The sequence below is a fragment of the Asparagus officinalis genome, chromosome 1 (genome assembly GCF_001876935.1).
Source record: "Asparagus officinalis chromosome 1, Aspof.V1, whole genome shotgun sequence".
NCBI lineage: Eukaryota > Viridiplantae > Streptophyta > Magnoliopsida > Asparagales > Asparagaceae > Asparagus > Asparagus officinalis.
The window spans coordinates 94,668,747-94,690,783 of record NC_033794.1 but is presented as its reverse complement, the minus strand read 5'-3'; the positions used below and the strand labels follow the sequence as shown (position 1 = coordinate 94,690,783).

Here is a 22,037-nt window from a genome sequence, read left to right as displayed (position 1 = left end):
GGCTTTATCTTTCTCATATGATCTCCAAATGACCTTATCCAAGATGTATTGAAAAGCTAATGAAGAGATCTATAACTTTTATTTTTTAAGATTCTTCAGATTCGAATCTAATCATGGTCAAAACAGCTTCACAAAGTCCAAGACACTTGTGAGTGTCTCGGCCATGGCCATGACACTTATGAGTATCTCGGCTATTTTGGTCATAACTTCCTTATATAACCTCCAAATGACCTGATCCAAGATGCATTGGAAATCTAACGAGGATATCTACAACTTTTATGTTTTAAGTTTCTGCATATTTGAATCAGATCATGGCCAAAATTACTCTACAAATTCCGAGATACCTTTGGGTGTATCGGCTTGGCCGAGACACTCATGGGTGTCTCGGCCAATCCGAGACACCAATGGGTGTCTCGGCCAATCCGCCACACCTTGTGGTGTTCAGCTTGGCCAAAACATAGAGTGTATACGGCACAAGCCGAGAACACCTTGGGGTGCTGCTGGGTGGCTGAGACACCTCTGGGTGTCTCGCCGAGTCCCGGGACGTAGTCCTGCGCGTTCCGTCCGTTTTCACCGTATCTTCGTCGTCCGAACTCGGAATCATGCGATTTAAGATGCATCAGAAAGCCATAGAGAAGATCTACAAGCTCAAATGATTGAAACTTCTGTGGAGTGGATGAGACATAGAAGGCATTTTGTTTTTTTGTAAGTGACACGGAGCTCCAGATCAGTTCATTTTCTCGTTGTTCTGCAGTTCCGTTGCTTCATAGTCTGTCGACTCACTTCATATGCTTGTCGACGTTGATCAAATTTCTGTGACTCGGATAGTGATGTTCATCGTCTCCTCCTAGTTTTGAGCTTTTCGTGGAGACCTATAGGCGATTTTCGACGCCTACATAATATATGAAGTATTATAAAAAACCAAAAGTTTCAAAAATTGCATATAATAGGCTTAAAAGTTTAAAATTACACAAAACACATTGACTTTTTAAAACTAAAAAACAAACATGATATCTAAAAATTTAAAACTTGTAATTAACATCCTCAACATTTTTAAAATTATAGAAACAACCTCAAAAGTTAATTTAAAGGCTAAATTACATTTATATATCATATGTGTTTCGCTCTTAAAGCAGTTATATACCCTAAGTTACAAAATATAGCAAAAAAATATCCTGAGTTGCAAAAATTTGCAAGTTGGTACCTTTTGTTAACCAGCTATGAGAATATTCTCTGTAATATTCTCACGTGCTAGACCTATGACCAACCTGAATACTTATTACCCTTATTTATTGACCAACTTGAATACTTCTTACCCTCATTTATTGTATTATTTACTGTATTATATACCCTCCAACCCCCCTGCAAATTAGATTATTTTCATCATCATCTTCTTTTCGTGGCCTCCAACTTCTTCTTCCTCTTTAATATGAGTAACAGTAGAAAATAAGAGCTTTCACTATGTTGGTTATGTGGGGGGGGGGGGGGTTAATTCTTAAGGAGGACATTATTGTCCTTTCATGTATTTTTAACACCTTTAGCTAAATTTAAACAGTTACCAACCTAGGGTATTTTTTGTTATGTTTTGTAACTTAGGGTATATAACTACTACAAGAGCAAAACAATAGGACATATAAGTGCCATTTAGCCATGTTTAAATTACAAAAAACATTCTAAAATTTAGAGATTTTAAAACTTAGAAACAACATAGATGGATTCCAGGGATTACCATTATGCACATAGAAATTTAAAATTAGTAAAAAAATAACCTCAAATGTACAAAAATTACAAAAACTCTCTTAAAAGTAAAAAATTATTAAAAAGAATCTGAAATTTTAAAACTTATAACTGGTACATATCAAATTTAGAAAATATCAACACATTGCTAAAAATTTAAATTTTTTAAAAAACAACTCAAAATTTTAGTAATTATAAAAATAACTTCAAATTTTCAGAGTTACGAGAAATATTCTAACATTTAAAAACTTATCACAAATACATGAAACATGAAAATTATAAGCGCCCAACTTAAAATTTTAATTTTTATAAAATACTATCAAAGTTTAAAAATTGTAGAACACACCCTAAAAAGTTTATATCACAAAAAGGTTAAAATTTGGCAAAGAAAAGAGAAAATGTTTGATATTATTACATTAAGGTATAATAGGTTAGCATTAATTGGTTATAATATATAAACATATATCTCTAATATTAATAATACTTATTTATAAAGTAAAAAAAATACAAGGAGTTATGTATGGAGAAACTATCAGAAAGTTCAGAGATATCCTTTAAAAGAACTAAGTTGTTTTTATTTCAAATAGAGAGGTGAATAAAATAAACTCAAAATTCAGAAACATTCATGAATCACCTGAAATTGACATTGATAAATAATATATCAAGCAAAGAAGCACTAACCGAGTTCTCCTTTGAAGAACATATTGAACAATTATGTCCTAATTAAAAAAACATTATTCATGAAAAGTACAAGAAAAATTAGTAAGTACTTATAAATTTTTATATTTTATTCTAAAAATACCGAAGGAATCATAAACTTAATATAAAATTTCATATAAATAACATTACAGTAGAAACTAAGGTGAAGCCATTGATCAACTACATTGCGAGATATAATAAACTAGATAAGATGAGAAAAATCACTATAATGGACAAAAAATATGCACATGATACTTAGTTACCATAGTGTAAAAAAATTAAAATTAATATTTTTCTTTTCTCTATATAGTGGCACGACTCTGCAAGTATCCTTATTTGGGGATATGACTACCAACGAAAGATTAATTTTAAGAACACGATCAAAGGTAAGCATGTAATAGTACTGTCAGAGTTCAAGATCTTTAAATATAAATGTAACATATTTTACAACTAAAATTCTTATTAAAGGTCAGTAAATATAAAATTTATCTTATACATGTCTCAAATTTGTATGAAAGATATGCATGTCATCGTAAATTATGTTAATAATATATCAACTTATTGAAGAAATAAGAGATAGATAAGCAAACCAAGCAAACATCCATATCACACGACAAAGAAAAAGTATTATACTTTTAAAGCTAATATGCATGGCTCATTCGGAACAAGCTGCTAAAACAAAAACATATCAATCAAGGCTCTTTATAAATACAACACAAATTTAAATTATTTAATATTTTTAAAAACAGCTTAAATTTTTGAGTAAAACCAGAAATATTTAGAAGTGATTTTCATGAACTTTTTTAATTTTTTAATATGGTTATGTGAATGCTTTTATCATCTAAAAGTGTAATAGAGTTAGTATTAATTTTTATTTTATAATTTTTTTCTAAAGTCTATCAGTGATCAACAACAAACTTTATACTCTCCTTAGTTTCATTCTAGCTCACTTTTAATTAATCATCATGTCTTATTGGCTTTAATTATTCATCCTTCTTTTATACCATTATCTTTTCAAGCGTTTTTTACTTTTATAACATTATACCTTCTTAAGCCAAGTTTGGTTTCATGCCGATCTAAATAACGTAAAAATTCAAATTAGCTTTAGACTATAGTTATTTCTTGTTAATTTAATTATTACATAAAAATTTTAAATTTGGCGTAGCCCATTCAAATAAACATTAAAAAAAATAATCACAATAGTAAAGTTTGAAAACATAAGTGAGAAAAACAATCAAAATGGAACTGAGAAATAAATTTTAGTAAAAAAATAAGTCAAAAATACTTAATCATAATATTTAATCATGTGCATTGCACGTGCATAAATCCTAGTGTGTGTGTGTGTGTATATATATATATATATATATATATATATATATAGAGAGAGAGAGAGAGAGAATAATGGAGAAGCGCTAGCCAGTTCTTCTCTTCGTGAGCTGACAGATGTATGACATGTGAGCCCCCACATCGACGTGACTAGTAGAGGGCTCACATGTCATGCACCTGTCAGTTCACGTGGAGAAGAGCTGGCCAGCTCTTCTCCATTTTTCTAATATATATAGTTTAACATGAAAATGATTTAGAAAAAAGTAATTAACTTACTTAGACATTTTACTCCATGAACTCTTTGATTAATGTGATGGAAATTGTTCATCTCTACTTAAGTTTGTCTCACTAAAAATAATAAAATATGACCACAGTATTCTAAGTTAATAATTAACCTCGACAAGAGGAAAAATTATCATCAAATTGTTTATGCCATGGTAAAATTCTTTTTATCCCGTATAAAGTCCTAGAATTCGCGTTAAAAATTAAAGAAGTTATCTTAAATAGTTCTCTTCTCCGTGAACAAAAGAAAAGCGCCCACTTGTCGGTAATCCATGAGATTTCTCTAATCCCATTTTTCAATTAATGAATCTACCATCCGTAAAAGTTAGCTTTCCTTCCTAATTATTCGAGAATAATCTATCACTTAGTATCATCTTACTTTTATCCTCCATCGAATAAAAAAAATCTCAATCTCTTTCTGCGCTATTTAATATTCAAATCTAACACGATCTCTTAATTTTATTACAGTCTGTCGCGTGACGTACTAAGGAGGTGTTTGTTTACATGCAAGTAAAAAATGAAAGTGAGAAAATTACTTTCATTTAACAATTAAGGTGTTTGTTTTCATGTAAGTGGTTATGAAAGTGAGATGCAAGAAAATTACCACATATGATTTAATATAATTTTAATTAAATAATTTTAATTATACTTTCTAATTAATCTTATTTTGCCACGTCATCTTTAAATTGCACTTTCGATAATAATTTAATTTTTTAAACAAACACTATATTTCACTTGCATGCTGACATGAATGTAAAAGTCATTTGAAAAAAAAAGTTACTTACATATTTTAAATTCACTTTCAGAGTGCCAAAATATTTCACAACCCCCTAGAAATTTTGGATTTTTTCCCATCAAATATTTATGAACTTTGAAATCAGAGAAAACCCATAAACTTTCAAAATTCTACTTAGGCCTTGTGCGTAGTTATTCTATTAATTTATTTGAAAAATAATAATTGCATGCTCATGACGACCGAAGAACTAAATTAAATTATAAAAAATTCAAGAAGAAATTGCAATATATATTAAAGTGAAAATAAAAGCTTTTCCGGCCGTAATAAATTACTGTATATTAAAAAATTGCAGAATTTACAACGAACCATCTAATTTTGGGTCTTTATAAATACGAGAGACATCCATAAAATCCTAGGTGATGATAAAAGGTAGTAATCTCTCAAAATCCCTCTCTTATTATCTTTGTATTCATGAAGTTTCAAAATGACTTATGGGGGTGTTTCGTAATCTGAAAGTGAATTTAAAATATGTAAGTTACTTTTTTTTGCAAATGACTTTTACATCCATGTCAGCACGCAAGTAAAGTACATTGTTTGTTTGAAAAATTAAATTATTATCGAAAGTGTAATATGAAGATGATGTGGCAAAATAAGATTAATTAGAAAGTATAATTAAAATTATTTAATTAAATTAGTTACATTTTTGTCACTTTCATGTGACTTCACCACTTTTTTAGGGGAAGTCAAAATTGTATTAAATCATATGTGGCAACTTTCTTGCATCTCACTTTTATAACCACTTACATGAAAACAAACACCTTAATTGTTAAATGAAAGTAACTTTCTCACTTTTATAACCAATTATTATCACAAAGTATCCGGAACCTAAATTATCCTGGAAAAAAGAAGGGGAAAAAACATCTAGTAACCCTTGTAGATATTTGTACCAAATACCGCCTTAAAAATATAGGTACTGTTTGGCAAATGGTTAAGTGAGGGGTTAAGGAGACTTAAATCATTCTTAACCCGTCAAACACAAAAAATTTATACAATGGTTAAAGTGAGTTAACCCTCCATAATTTGCCAAACATAAAAAATATAGAAGGGTTAAGCTAACCCCTCTAGAGGGATTAAAATGAGTTAACCCCTCAAAATAAGGGGTTTACTAATACTCCTATTTAGAAGAATTAAGAGCTAACCCTTCTAGTTATAAAGAAAATTGTCAAAATCATTGTTATTCCCAAACACTAAAACTGATCACAAAAACTAAAATAAAACTTATTTAACAGGTTAATAATTTAGTCATTCGGATTATCAAATGAGCTAAGTACATTAATCATTCTTTTTAACTCCTCTTCCATAACCCTTTGACAAACGGGGCCATAAAAGAATCAAGAGAAAAATGTGTCCAAACCCCAAAATAAGAAAGTTTATGTGATCCGCCCTCTTGTATTTTGGCCCATGTGATTCAGCCCAAAAAAGTACCATTTAATATTTCAAGGCCCCTCCACGTCAGCAATATAAAAAAGAGATTGTATTTTGAAAAAACCCCGAAATTACCCCTCCACTTATCTTCCCTAGACGTCTGGTCCACAAAATACATGGAAAGTCACGCCCATTAATGCGATCTGATGGAAAAAATAGAGGAAAATTTCCCGCCCTTTTTTGAACTCTATCATGAGCAATAACTCATGTTAGTTCTAAGTTATTTAATGTTAGTTCTAAGTTATTTAATGTTAGTTCTAACTTATTTTATGTTAGTTCTAATTTGTGTTAGAGCTAATTTTAAGTAGAACTAATATAAATACTTTAGGCTATTTGGTCTAGTGGTAAACCTTATTTTATATTAGTTCTAACTTATTTTATGTTAGTTCTAACTTAGTTCTAATTCATGTTAGAGCTAACTTTAAGTAGAACTAATATATTTATACCATGTTATAGTGGCTATGTTAGTTCTAGTTAAGCTCATGTTAGTTCTGGTGGTTCTCGTGTTAGTTCTAGATGATTTCATGTTAGTTCTAACTGATTTCATGTTAGTTCTAACTGATTTCATGTTAGTTCTACTTCTAGCTAGTGTTGGTTCTAATATAAGCGTTAGTTCTAGTGGCTATATTAGTTCTAGTTGAGCTCCTGTTAGAACTGACACGATACCTGTTAGAATTGATACTAGAGAAGCTAGAACTAACACATCATCAAGTAGAACTAATATGGCGTTTAGACCTAACAATTACGCTAGAACTAACGACTTAAATAAATTAGAACTAACACGATACAAGTTAGAACTAACACTGGAGAAGCTAGAACAAACACATCATTAAGTAGAACTAACATGGCGTTTAGACCCAACAATTATGTAGAACTAACTTTATAACAAGTTAGTTCTAATTTTAACCAACATTTACGTTAGAACTAACGCATTAAATAAATTAGAACTAACACGAGCTGGTAAAAATTAGAACTAACCACATTAGTTCTAATTTATACAAAGTTAGTTCTATTTTATAACAAGTTAGTTCTAATTTATACCAAGTTAGTTCTATTTATACCACGTTATAGTTCTATTTACACCACATTATAGTTCTATTTTATACCACGTTATAGTTCTATTTTATACCATATTATATCTAATTTATACCAATTTAGTTCTATTTTATACCAAGTTAGTTCTAATTTTATACCACATTAGTTCTAATTTTATACCACGTTAGTTCTAATTTATACCAAGTTAGTTCTAATTTATACAAGTTAGTTCTATTTTATAACAAGTTATCTCTAAATTATACCATGTTAGTTCTATTCTGTAGCGTGTTAGTTCTAATCTACACCATGTTAGTTCTATTCTGTAGCGTGTTAGTTCTAATCTACACCGTGTTAGTTCTATTCTGTATCGTGTTAGTTCTAATCTACACCGTGTTAGTTCTAATCTACACCATGTTAGTTCTATTATGTAGCGTGTTAGTTCTAATCTATACCATGTTAGTTCTATTCTGTAGCGTGTTAGTTCTAATCTACACCATGTTAGTTCTATTTTGTAGTGTGTTAGTTCTAATCTACATCATGTTAGTTCTACTCTGTAGCGTATTAGTTCTAATCTACACCATGTTAGTTCTATTCTGTAGCGTGTTAGTTCTAATCTACACCATGTTAGTTCTATTCTGTAGCGTGTTAGTTCTAATCTACACCATGTTAGTTTTGTCGCAGTCCATGTCAGTTCTAGTGTATGCCACGTTACTTCTAATTTATACCAAGTTAGTTATAATTTATAGCAAGTTAGTTCTATTTTATACCACGTTATAGAGTTAGTTATAATTTATAGCAAGTTAGTTCTATTTTATACCACGTTATAGTGTTATTTTATAACAAGTTAATTCTAAATTATACGACGTTAGTTTTATTTTATACCACGTTATATCTAATTTATACCAAGTTTGTTCTATCTTATAACAAGTTAGTTCTAATTTTAACCACATTAGTTCTAATTTATCCCAAGTTAGTTCTAATTATACCAAGTTAGTTCTATTTTATAACAAGTTAGTTCTAATTATAACAAAGTTAGTTCTATTTTATAACAAGTTAGTTCTAATTTATACAAAGTTAGTTCTATCTTATAACAAATTAGTTCTAATTTTAACCACATTAGTTCTAATTTATCCCAAGTTAGTTCTAATTTATACCAAGTTAGTTCTATTTTATAACAAGTTAGTTCTAATTTTAACCAACATTTACGTTAGAACTAACGCATTAAATAAATTAGAACTAACACGAGCTGGTAAAAATTAGAACTAACATGAGCTGGTAAAAATTAGAACTAACATGAGCTTCGATAGAACAAACATGAGCTAACTCTAGTTATTTATGCCCTTTTTTAAACTCTATCATGAGCTAACTCATGTTAGTTTTAACTTATTTCATGTTAGTTCTAACTTATTTTATGTTAGTTCTAATGGCAAGTAAGAGCTAACTTTAAGTGGAACTAACATTAACACTTTGGCTACTTGGTCAAATGGTAAAGCTTGGGAATTTGAAGAGGAGGTCAGGAGTTCAAACCCTTGCAACTACAATATATATTTAAAGGTCTTTGATTGGACATTGGGCCTTGGAGATCTTTATTAGTTCTAACTAATTTTATGTTGGTTCTAACTTGCTCTTTGTTAGTTCTAACTCACTTAAAGTTAGTTCTAACTTGCTCTTTGTTAGTTCTAACTCACTTCATGTAGTTCTAGTTCTAATTCTTGTTAGTTTTAACTCGTTCTTTGTCTAACCCACTGCATGTTAGTTCTAGTTCTAATTCATGTTAGTTCTAACCCACTGCATGTTAGTTCTAGTTCTAATTCATGTTAGTTTTAGGCTCTTGTGCTCTTTGTTAGTTCTAACTCATTTTATGTTGATTGTAACTCACTTCATGTTAGTTCTAGTTCTAATTCATGTAGTTACTTTCATCAACATAAAATCTATAGACAATTGGGAGTACACAAGCTCATACCTGATGTAGTTATTTTCACCATCCTTCTCAAGGGAATGGCTGTGCAAGGAATGTTGAAGGAAGCAGCAATAATTTTCTTTCAAATACTAAAGAGGGGATTTATGCCAGATGTCATAGCACACTGTAGTTTGGTCGATTGCTTGTGCAAGCATGGCAATCAAATTGCTGGGTTTAAACTTTAAGAATGATGCTTAAAAATGGTGTTCATCCTGATATTGTTGTTTATAATGTTCTCATAAAGAAGGTAGAACGGACAGAACTAACATGGCAGCGAACAGAACTAACGTAAGAGATAACAGAACTACCATGAAAGCGGGTAGAACTAACGTAAGAGATGACAGAACTAACATGAAGCTGGTAGAACTAATAGTCAGTCCTTAGAACTAACAGTCCAGCCTTTAGAACTAACAGTTCAGCCATTAGAACTAACATTCCAGCCCTTAGAACTAACAGTTCAGCCCGTAGAACTAACATTCATAGTTCTAATTTTCCTTGTCTCCCCTTTCAAATTCACAGGTTCTTAGATTCTTTAGTCGACTTTTAATCACATTATCTTCAACTTTTAGCTAAATGTCGACATGCCTGAAGATTCAATGTGAGCTTTTGAAAATTTCTGCTGTTAATCTCTTATACAGAACTCTGTCAATCACCAAATCACACAAGAAAAAGGCATTAAAGGAAAACCCAAACCACTGTTTAAGAATCCAAGGAGATCCCATTTTAATTAAATGAAAGAGAAAAACTACAAAAACCCAATATTGATTCCCTTCATAAATTACAAGAAAACAAGAGCACTATCTTGATTAAGACATTGATTTGGTAAAGATATTCCGTAACTTAGAAAGGGGAGAACAACGATGCATCGGACCAAAGCTCCGGGCTCCGTCAGGTCGCGGGTCCCACCGGACCATGTTTCGTGTTTGTCGTTGAACCCACGTTCACGAACTGTTTCTAAGATGACTCTCTGACCTCCGACTCCATGACCACCGTCCTCGCCTTCGCCTCCACGACCTCCCCAAGGTCTGATCATTTTCAGTGGCCATGACGAAAGTGAGAGAGAAGGAGAAGTTGAGAGATAGAGGAGAGAGAGAGAGAGAGAGAGAGAGAGAGAGAGAGAGAGAGAGAGAGATGGGATGAGGTTAAAGGGATGAGCGTAGTTACCAAGCTCAATCAAATCAAAGGGTAAATTTATAACTTTTGTTGGGCTTTTCTCAGGATCCGATACTTTGAGGCCTTAACACAAATACAGTTTGTATTTGAGGCTTATACATATGAGTCAGAATACAAGGGGGCGGGTCACATGAACTTTCTACTTTTAGAGCATGGACACATTTTTCACAAGAATCAAACATCTCAAGTCAAAACGTTGAAGATAGATAAATATATGTAAAAGCCCCAAAGCTCAGGCGTGTTTATGAAATGTACCCTAAAACTGTACTTATAACACCAAGAGCCGAAATCTCCCAATCCCCTTCCCTCTTCCGCTGACTTCCTCCTCATCGAACTCCTCCAAATCCCTAAAAACCTCAAAATTTCCCCCAAATCATGACGACCTACGGCACGATCCCGACCTCAACCCCTCCCCCTTCCTCCTCCTCCACCTCAGCGAGCCGCTCGGCCCTTCGCCACGCGCGGGCCATGGCGGGGAGCTCTCCGGCGCCCGCTCCTTCTCCCTCCCCACGTCCCTCGGCGACGCCTACCTCCGGATCCGCACCAACTCTCCTACTTCGCCATTGAACTACACCCTCGTCGTCCTCCTCGTCGTCTTCCTCTCTCTCCTTCTGGCACCCGATCTCCCTACTCGTCTTCTCGCCTCGATGGCCGCCTGGCTCCTTCCTCTACTTCCTGCGGGACGAGCCGCTTGTGATCGTTTGGCGGTGATCGGGGATAAGGCGGTCCTGGTCGAGCTGAGCGTGGTGACGCTCGTGCTGCTGCTGCTGACGAAGGCGACCCTGAATATCCTGGTGAGCCTCGCGGTTGGGGTTTTGGTGGTTGTGGTGCACGCGGCGGGTGAGGAGGACGGACGATTTGTGCCCATGGATTGTGTTTTTTGTGTGTGTGTGTCTTTGGTATTGTTACCAGGCAGGCGCGAGCCCGTATTGTTGTATGTGTTTCTAAATTTTATTTTTATTTTCATTTTTTCCCCTTCTCTGGAATTTTGTGTGTTTTTAAGGGCGTGTTTTGATTTTGATGAGAGGAGTATTGCTTGATGGGGGTTCTTGGGTTGGTTTGTTTTCTGATGTTGGGTTGAATTGAATAATGGATTTTTCGGACCTCCCTCCCGCCCGCCATGCGTTTCTTGTTAAATTGCGATTTACGTTTTTTTTTCCTTCTTTCTTTCTTTGCCGCTTCTTGACTTGTGATGGGGGTCTGTACTGTAGATTTTAGTAATCGGAAGGAAGAACGTATGTAATAAAATTAGTTAGTGGAGATCTGTAGATGGGAGTTAAAAGAAGAGATCTGTCGGGCATTTACTCAAGCGGAGACCATCGTAGGAAGTAGTTGCGGTGATGGGAGGTTGAATCTTTGTTCAGACAAGATGCAACGAACTACACACTCTTCTAATTATGGCTAGAAAAAGGTTGTATTTTTTTTTTTCATTAAAGAAGATGTTAAAAGCCCTCTACACCATACCAAACATGAACAAATTTTCACTGTAGACCCAAACGAAATTTTAATTATCAAAATCGACCGATTTTTTTTTAATTATCAAAATCGACCAGTTTTATGCCACGTAGGCGTAATCCAGTTTCCTAATTAGTCGGGGTTGCCAACCCCGACTGTTTAGGAGTTGTTAAACCGGGTTTTAAGGCTTCTAATCGGGGTTTAACAACTCCTAAACAGTCGGGGTTGACAACCCCGACTAATTAGGAAACTGGATTAAGCCTACGTGGCATAAAACGGGTCGATTTTAGAAATTAAAAAAAAATCGGTCGGTTTTGATAATTAAAACTCCGTTTGGGTTTACTGTGAAAATTTGTTCTACCAAACATACAAGGAGTGCTGTGACAAAACTTCCAATTTACGGTGGGGATTGAGATTTGTACACGTCTCTACAGAAAAATTATTATAGCGAGGCTTGGGAGTTGTAATTTTATATTTTAATTTTAACATGTCTCTATCGAATGAGTGCTCTTTTCATGGATCGAGACACGGACTCTCGTAGCGAGGATTGGGAGTTGTGATTTTATATTTTACCACTGAATCTTGGGCTTTGGTTGCTCTTATAACGTATTAAAAGGTCTCTTTCACTACAGTGTGGGTTACGCCTACAGTTTCACTATTCTAGCAACACTGGTGCATGTTCTAGCTGCACAATCCCGGCTCTTAACCTGTCCGGTAGAATTAAGATGGCTTTTAACCTGTCTAGTTGAATTATAGAGGTTGTATTTAGGATCAAATAGGATGGCACGGTTTGCTATGAAGATGTTTGTGCTATTTGATCTTAAATGCATCATATTTGACTGCAACCTCATTTAGTAAAACGTGCATCTTCATTGTTCATTTAGGGGATGTTTGGTGGTTGTTGGTAAAGTTGTGTATTTATGACACGACTTGGAAAGTTGTTGTCCTCCTCATCAATTTCACTGAGCAACTTTTCTTTGTTTGTTTTTTATTCTATTGGAATCATAAATTGCTTGTTTGGTTTGCAAAATATAACTTTAATGGTTTGTTTGGAAAATATAAAAAGTGGTTATTGTGTGATCCCTACTCAAATGATTTTATTGGCCTAGCCCCCTCACTTCTAACACATATGTCAGCTTTCCTTCAAAATCAGACCATTTTGAAGAGATTTGTGAATCCATGCCACATCAGCATTGTAAATCACTTTACATTATTTTCACAACTACAAACAAACAATTAAAAAGGAAGAAAGCTGACATTGGGACCCACTTTTTTACACTTTTCATTCTTTTACATAGTAAAAACTTACAACCAAACAGCCCCTTAGAAAACGAAATATGTTACTATCCAGATTTTCTCTTTCAAAAATGCATCCATAATTCAAAGGCTAAATAGCACTTAAATACCTTATAGTTTCATTCCTTAGCATTTATATACCCTCAGTTGTATTTCGTAGTATTTATGTACCCTTAGTTGGTCAAAATTTGCAAGTTAACACCCTATATTTTACAAACGTAAAATTTTTCATCCGAAAGTTTTCATATAATATTCATATGTTAATTTTAGAGATTTTTAACCATTTATATTGATTAGATTGCTATTAAACTCACCCAAGTTCTAATTTAAATATATCGTAATTGTATTTCAAAAATAGAATTTAGAAAGATTTAACAATACATTCAACAAACTTATTAGAGAGAAACTTATAAGATTAACATATAAATATTATATGGGAACTTTCGAATAAAAATTTCATGTTTGCAAAATATAGAGTATTAGCATGCTAATTTTCGCCAATCAAGGGTATATAAATGCTATGAAATACAACTGAGGATATATAAGTTTTAAGGGATTGAAACCATAATGTGTTTAAATGCCATTTAGCCTAATACAAGTATCAATTATCTTTCATGTTTCTTTCTTGTGAGAAGGTAGCAGGTGTTAGTAGCCAATGTCTGCTTCTGATCTTTTTGTAAAGGAAGCATGGATCAATGAGACATGATGCAGGTTAGAATATGGAGGTGACATTCAGTGGGGACAATTCTCGTAGAGGAGTGACGTAGCCCATAAAGACAGCAGCTATTAATCCCTGTCATATAAGTTCCTAATAATTATTGAAAATTAAGAGTTAATTGGAAGCCAGTTCTACACGTCAATTTGTTAATGACAAAGTAGGAGATCCCAGTTGGTCGATGATCAACGCCTTTATACAAGGCGTGGGACCAGGATCATGTGCCTTCCATCCTTGTGCACGCGTTGGTTTTGCCGGCATTCTTGTTCTTTTTTATTTGTAACTATCCTCGACCGGGGGTGGGCGAAGAGTCCGGCTTGGTCTATTTTTGGTTTTAAAATTTTTGAAACCAAACCAAAGGAAGCTGAAGCTTTTCTAAAATTGAACCCAACTGTTGAATTTCAGTCGGTTCGATCGGTTTATTCTCTTTGCACACAACCTTATCCTTGAATATTGTTTTAACACTTAACACTCTTTAATTGGTTTTTTAGGATAATAATTTGCCAGTAACTCTCCTTTCTCTCATGGTCCCTCATAATCTTAGAGCGCTAAGCGCTAATAAAATAGTGCATGAGTGATCAGTAGTGCTATGTACATAGATTAGGGGACCGTCTGCGATCTACCAAGATTTTATTATGTATGAGCCCGGAGTTTGATGATACAGAAAAAAAGAGGGGAGAGAGACAGAGTAAGGGATAAAAGTTATGAGCCTTTTTGTCATTTTTCTTGGTCAAGCATGTTGATTATAATCTATCAAAATAAAACCTTTAAGGTTAATTTTTTGATGAATTATAATCCTAAATAATTCACTCAAAATATGGTTACCGAACATTCAAAAAATAGATTATAACCTAAAAAGTGGATTATAATCCTCTTTTGCCTCAATTGCTAAATATGCTCTAAAGTAAGTGTCAAGAGACAAGTCTACATTTTCCTTCCTCCATCATGTGATTTTATATAGAGGACAAGTAGTGATAAATGTACACAAAAGCTATACTACTTTTACACTCCTACGCACAAAAAGTGATACTTTTTCTTATAAATTGCAAAGATAAATTATGAGTTGTTATGGATCATACTTCTTCATGTCTAGGCGTTTTTTCTTGTAAACCGCAAAAGGTAGGACTTATTTTGTACTCCTATACACAAAAAGTGGGACTTTCTCTTTACTAGTTGAGATGCACGTGCAATGCACGTCGTTGAATATCATGATTATGTAAATTGATGAAAATAAAATAACGTTTTTTTTGTGGGATCGATCATCAACTCAATAATCACTCTTTCAAATGAAATATTATCATTATTTCCTTCAACCCAGACTGTCGTCACGTGATCTACTATTTATGAGTTATAAACACATTGATCTAGTACAACATCTCTGTTTATTAGTATGTTGAAGTCTTCAAAAGATGGGTGATCATTCAATTCACAAAGAAATTTTACATATGAATTTACTTACAATATGTCTATTAAACTTTTAGTTGTGGTTTGACTCATATTCATATTAACTTGTAGTTATGGTTTCACTCATATTTACATTATCTAATATTCTCATTCAATTTTATAGCTTATTTTTCGTACCATAGAAGTAAAATTGAAAGTATGAAGAATTATTTTCTTGCGAAATTAGATCAGAGAGATTATGATACATTTCGCTATGTGCTTTAAATATAAAAAAAATCATTTGATGCAAGGTCTCTATCAAATCTTGCCCCAAACGGTGTGAATAAAAAATCCTATTATAACTCACTTCCCTAGGGCAATTGTATTGTATATATGACATATACAATAGTCCCGTGTATTTTCTGGTTCTGACTACAAAATACGCAAGAGTGGTAGTCCCGTGTATTTTCTGACTTTAGTTACTTTTGTAATTAATGTTCCCTAATTACACGGGACTATTAGTCCCGTGTATTTTAAAGATGATTTTTTGTAAAGGATCTCTTTTCTTTTTTGCTAGTGTTGACGACGTGGCAAAACAGAGGTCAATTTTATTAATTATTATGTAAAACAATCACTTTTGCTAATACTTTTATAAAGTGATATTTTTAAAAATTCTCCTAAAATAAACTGTTAATTCAAAATATGAAATGGGCGAAAAGACCTAAACATTCCGGTGATTAATTGACTCATAAATAGGGAAAAATAATAATTAAAATAAAACTATATTTAAATTGAATCTAACAAGGTATTTCAGAGAATGAAGCATGAAATGGATCCAAGAAATTATTAAAAAAGAATTAAAGAAACTAATTTAAAAAATATGAGATCGAGGGATAGAGGGAGAGAAGACCTCACCAGCATGAATTCTATTTCTCTCCGAATATGACAGCGAAATTGGTGGAGAATGAGCAAGGAGAAAAGTGAACAAAATAGGTGACAAAGTGGGCATGCTTATATAATTAGATTATTAAGACTTTTGTCATGAAATCTTAAATACATACATATTAGCTCCTAACATCTCTATAATTGCTCATTTACAACAATATTACTATTCAATATTAAACCAATTTTATTATATAAGATTATATGACCATTTTTAATAATAACTTATAAAAAATATATATGGAAACCTCGATGCTTATAGCTAGTAGTTGGGCTTCATAAAATATGTTAACTTTACATTGTAGCTTGCTATTGGTAATACTGTTGGCAATACCATTACCTTTCCACTTTAGTTTATTATTCATATTTTTTTTGATGTAAGTCCTCTTTTGCTAATCACTCAATTGGCTATATTGAGTTTTTATAATATTAGATGTTAGAATATTCTCTTCTGTTTAAAAAGTGTTAACATGATTTTCTTAAAAAATATATATACATAGTAGCAATAGTATATACTTCGGTTCAACTCAAATATTAGTTTGAAGCCATTTAGAGTGAGATCTTTTCTACGCTAGAATGGTGATATAGTGATTACACAATCCAAAAATCAAAGAAGAAATTTCTACAAAGAAAAAGTAATTTAATATGTCAAATTAAGAACTAATTTATAAAATATACATGAGCAGTACAGATAGATATAAAAAGTAAGGTATATATCTTCATAAAAATTCCATATTGAGTGACCAAATAATCATCCTAATTTAAGTATAAGTAGTTATTATTTTAGTTACTAATTTCATACGCGTAACTATAAAATATATCTCAAGCAGAAAATAGGAATTAAGATTGTATCATGCTGTAGGTAAATAAATAAATGTTATTAGAGCTCCTCTTTATATTAATTTAAAAGTAATAATTTAAATTGTTAAGCACTAAATATTAGTTTGTGCAAGAAAGTAAAGTAATTTATGGTTTATATACCTATATAGTCAATCAATAAAACGTATTAAAATTATGATGATCACAATCAAAATTATATGATAGGTTCATATTAATATAATTTATAAAAAATAATACATTAGAGTCAAAATCCTTTTAACCACTATATAAATTGTTTGAAATTTTTTGCGTATATAAACTATATTGCTTAGGAATAGTGATATGCACACTTAACTATGGCCTAATACATCTTAAGAACTACTTACTCTTCAATGTCATCATTAATTGACGTATATATGCATTACACTAAAAACACAATAAAAATTTTAAAAACTATAAAAAACAACCTTAAAAGTTTTAAAAATCGTAAAAAAACCCTAAAATTTTGTAATTTACGAATATACAAAACTATTAAACATTATATTAAAATCAAGGAACTACAAAAAATCATTAAAAATTTTCAAACTTTGGAAGGGTAATTTGCAATATACTAAACTTTAAGGATGTTTTTTTATAAATTTTAAATTTAATAGATTTTAATTAGTTATGTTCTTTTTAAAAAAGTTATAGGTAATATTGACCATGAAATGTTTTTCTTAAACCTATACTTTTCAAGGGAGTGTGATATTTTTTACAAATTTTTAAAATTTTAAGGGTTGTTAGTAATTTTTTTATTCATTTTAGTGTCTATAGGTTAGAAATTCTCATGGTGTTTTTTGTAATTTATGAATATTATGTTTTTTTGTAATTTTTAAACTTATAGGTCTTTTCTACAAATTATAAATTATTTGTAGACTATTTATAATTCCTACATTTTCAACTTACTAATGAGTTTAAAATTCTCTGAATGTTTTTTGTAAAATTTAAATTTTGAGTATTTGTTTGTAATTTTTAAAACTTTAAGGGTATTCTCTATAAATTATAAATTATGTAGGGGATATTTGTAACTTCTATATTTTCAATGCATTATTAGGTTGGATATTATCAGGGTTTTTATAAATTTTACAAATTTGAGGGTTTTATTTTGCAATTAGCAAAAAGTCTAGAGTGTTTATTACATATTCCATAATTTTTAGGGGTTGTTTCTATTATTTGTAGGTATTTAGTGTGTTTATAAGTTTAAAATTTTAAGGTATTTTTTATAAATTTTAAATTTTTAGGGGTGTTTTCTTATTTTTCAAAACATACAAGATAATTTCTCCAAAGTCAAAAACTTTCAGTTTTTAGTGAGCACATGATTTTCAGATTTCTCACTGAATTAAAATAAGTAAAATTTGTAATTTTCAAGATGTTTTAATAAAATTTTAAATTTATAGGGGTATTTTTATAATTTAAAAAGCTTGGAGGGTATTTTTATAAAGTTCAAAAACTTTTAGTTGCTGGCTAGCATATGGTTTTTAGATTTCTTTGTGAACTGAAACAAGTAAATAATTTTAATTATATCAAACGTATATCATTTATCCTATAATATGTTAAGTCTCATTATGAATAGCATAAATTATTTAATTACCAATTCAAAGAAGGTATGATAATTAGAATAGATTAGGATAACAATATAATATTTAAAAAAAGTTAAGGGTAATATTGACTATAGAAAAATTTTCCTGAACTCATACTTTTAAAGGGAGTATGATAATACACTTATCATTTTATTATAGAGGACCCCTCTGAAAGGTATGAATAGGGTATTTGCTAATCTAATCCTATATTAATTCCAATTAAAACTTATTAACTAATATCCTAGCAATTATGATATACAACAAATTATATGCAAGGATATGTAATTAAAAAAGTGGGCGAAATAAACATGAGATAAAGACGATATAGAAAGCAATTGGCAATGAGCACAAATAGTACGCCAAGGCAAATTCAAACACACAATATGATCATGGAGTTCGGTCACCCTCGACCTACGTCTCCGCTCCTCACTCGTGAGGAGAATCCCCACTATCACAACCGTTTTTTAACGTTCACCAAAAACGTTTACAAGTCCACACAATCAGTTTTCTAGCATATAGAAAACTCTTACAATTCTCACACATATAACTACACAATACACCCTCTAAGTGTTGGCCTATCCCATACCGCCTTCCTCAAGTGCTCGGATTTACCACCTCTCCCTAGTCTATACTACCGACACCACTCCTCTTAGAATCGACCTCGTCTCTCACCATACACTTCTCTTGGGATCCTTGTGTATTATAATGTGTATCTTACAATAAGCTCAAGTAAAAATGATTTGTTCTCTGCAATGGATGAGAACGAATTATATGCTCACACTCAATGATACAATCTCACAACCATAATATACTATGTATAAAATACTTCAGCTCAAGTGGGTGTGTGTAATCAATGAGTATAATTAAAAACTAAACTCAATATAAAATATAGCTTAATGAAATAGTTAATCAACAAATATATATATATAAAATTAGAAATTGAGTTTAGTAAAACTTCTCTGAAACAAGAGTGGCTGAGATGAGAAATTGAAGCCCAAACGAGAATGAATAGATATCCTCCTCTTGTGAAACTCTCTTCACATAAACACTTCTAAAACAAACTTAAAACACCCTTAAACACTTGTAAGAACTTGTTTAAAACCTTTCTTGGTTGAGTTCAGAAGTTTGAGGGTAAGAGATATATATATGTTCATAAAACAAACCCCAAAAAACCAAAGAAAGACAAAAACAACAAAATCTCAAAACTAGCCGTTACTGTGCAACGACCATATTGTAAGTCGACTTATGACAGGTATGAGTCGACTTATATAGTATAAGTCGACTTGTTATATTATGAGCATACTCAGCAGATAAAAAACACCATCTGCGCAATACTTTATAAGCCGACTTGGTACTGTAGCAAGTCGACTTAAAACATGTACATGACCTAATATGAACAGTAAACATCAATTTTAAACATTGTTTAAAAATATCAAACAAATTCTAAAAAGTGTAAAACTTAGAGAAATGTTTATAAACATAAAAATGAACATGTTACAAAAAAATCTTCAAATTGCATTTTCTATATGTGAAAACTCTTCATTTTGTAAAATAGTCCAAAACACGAAGTTTCAACAACACATGATTTTAACACAATATTTTCAAACTAGTTTGAAACTTCTCTTAAGTGGATTAATAGAATTTATAAAATATTTAAAATAGTATAATCAAGTCTTTAATTCATAGATACATTATTTTGTAAACTTACAAAAGTATGAAAACAAAAAACATGATTTCATTGATTTGAATATGTTAAAGCTTGGTTTTAATGAAATCATTTCAAGAACGTATAAATATGAAACAAATATGTGTGTATATAACTATATCTATTTGTTTCATATTTATGTGGCTAAAACTTGAAAGCAAATAAAACAAAAACGATGTGTGTGTGTATAATATTGAGCTTGAAATATTTGCATACAAGTATAAACTCCTAAAAACTAAAACACTATACCCAAGCTAATGATCTATCATAGAAGCTCGATCTTAGTTGCGGATGAAGCTTGATCTTGAATCTTTGACTTGAATGTATTTGTTTCATTCTGATATTCCTTTCATCCTACAATGGATATGATCGTGTAGGTGTAAGTCCATCCAACCTCCAATAAGGATTTTTGTGTAGAATACCTAACAATCAAAATATAAACACTCGACAAACATTGTTAGGAATTGTTTGTTAATCATCAAAACTAGATTAGATAGTAGGTTCATAAACATGAGACCTAACACCCTCATAGCATTTTTTCTTTTTCTATTACTAGTATAGTGCACGCGCTTTGCACGTGAACGTACCTGTTTTGTTTTATGTTTTTCAAATTTTTTAGCTGCAAAATACTAAAATGACTTGTATAGAATTATAAATTCTAAACAATTACAATTTTTTAAATAAATAAATTATACGATAAAATTGTGTATAAAGAACTCTATGATTAATTATTATAGTTTGGTTATAATAATTTATTCATAATTTATTAAAATAATTATAATATATTAAATAATTTATTCTCTTTTAAATATAATAATATTATATATAGCATAAATATAATACTATTATTAACTACATTTTAATTTCATAATTAATTTATTACACTATTAGTAAATAATTTACTAAATTGTATAATTATTAAATTACAATGCAATTTATTAAGTTAAAAAATACCGTTAAATCACTATACTATTAATACTATTACAATTACAATAAATACAAATTGCTTTTTATACTATTATCATACTTTTAAAAAGTTAATAAGATGAAAGGTAACATGTAGTCTTCCATGAGGCTAAGACGTGAAACTTAAAGGTATAAGACATAGGTCTAATGAATTTTTATTATTTTTAATTTTTTTAGAATTTTAAATATTATGTAAAGATAAATTATGTATAAATTTTAAATATTCTATTAAATAACTATCACGCACCGCTTTCTAAAATACCCGGGAATTGGAACGTGAACAAGCCCGCGATGTATTAGATTAAGGAGAAAAATAAAAATAAACATTTTCCCTCAACCTAATACGCTAAGCGTCAAGCAATATATAAAACGAAGTCACAGGTCCCCGATCACAATAGCGAGAATATAATGAACAACACCGAAGAAAATAAATACATATCATAATGAATATCATCCCAGACATAATATTCGGGTCAACATGCCGTTATACATATCTGAACAAATGAATACTAAAGAAATATAAAATACATCGATCAAGCAGCTTGAACCATCAACTAATAAATGAAAAGAATAGGCTTCGACTCTTTCTTCTACTCCGTTTACAAGGCACTCCTAATGAGAATCCTTTGGCTCCTACTGAACCTGTTCTTCCTCTAAGTCTGACGTACACCAGAAAAATAGGTGTACGTCAGCGTGCATAGCAC

General features: G+C 31.3%; 1 protein-coding gene across 1 annotated transcript; it reads left to right on the top strand.

Moving 5' to 3' along the window:
- LOC109837583 (PRA1 family protein F3-like) lies at positions 10,679–12,637 on the top strand. The gene is given in 5 exon segments (XM_020405899.1): positions 10,679–10,905; positions 10,908–11,044; positions 11,046–11,139; positions 11,142–11,308; positions 12,521–12,637. Coding segments are annotated over 5 exon segments (612 nt in total). The 5' UTR covers positions 10,679–10,808.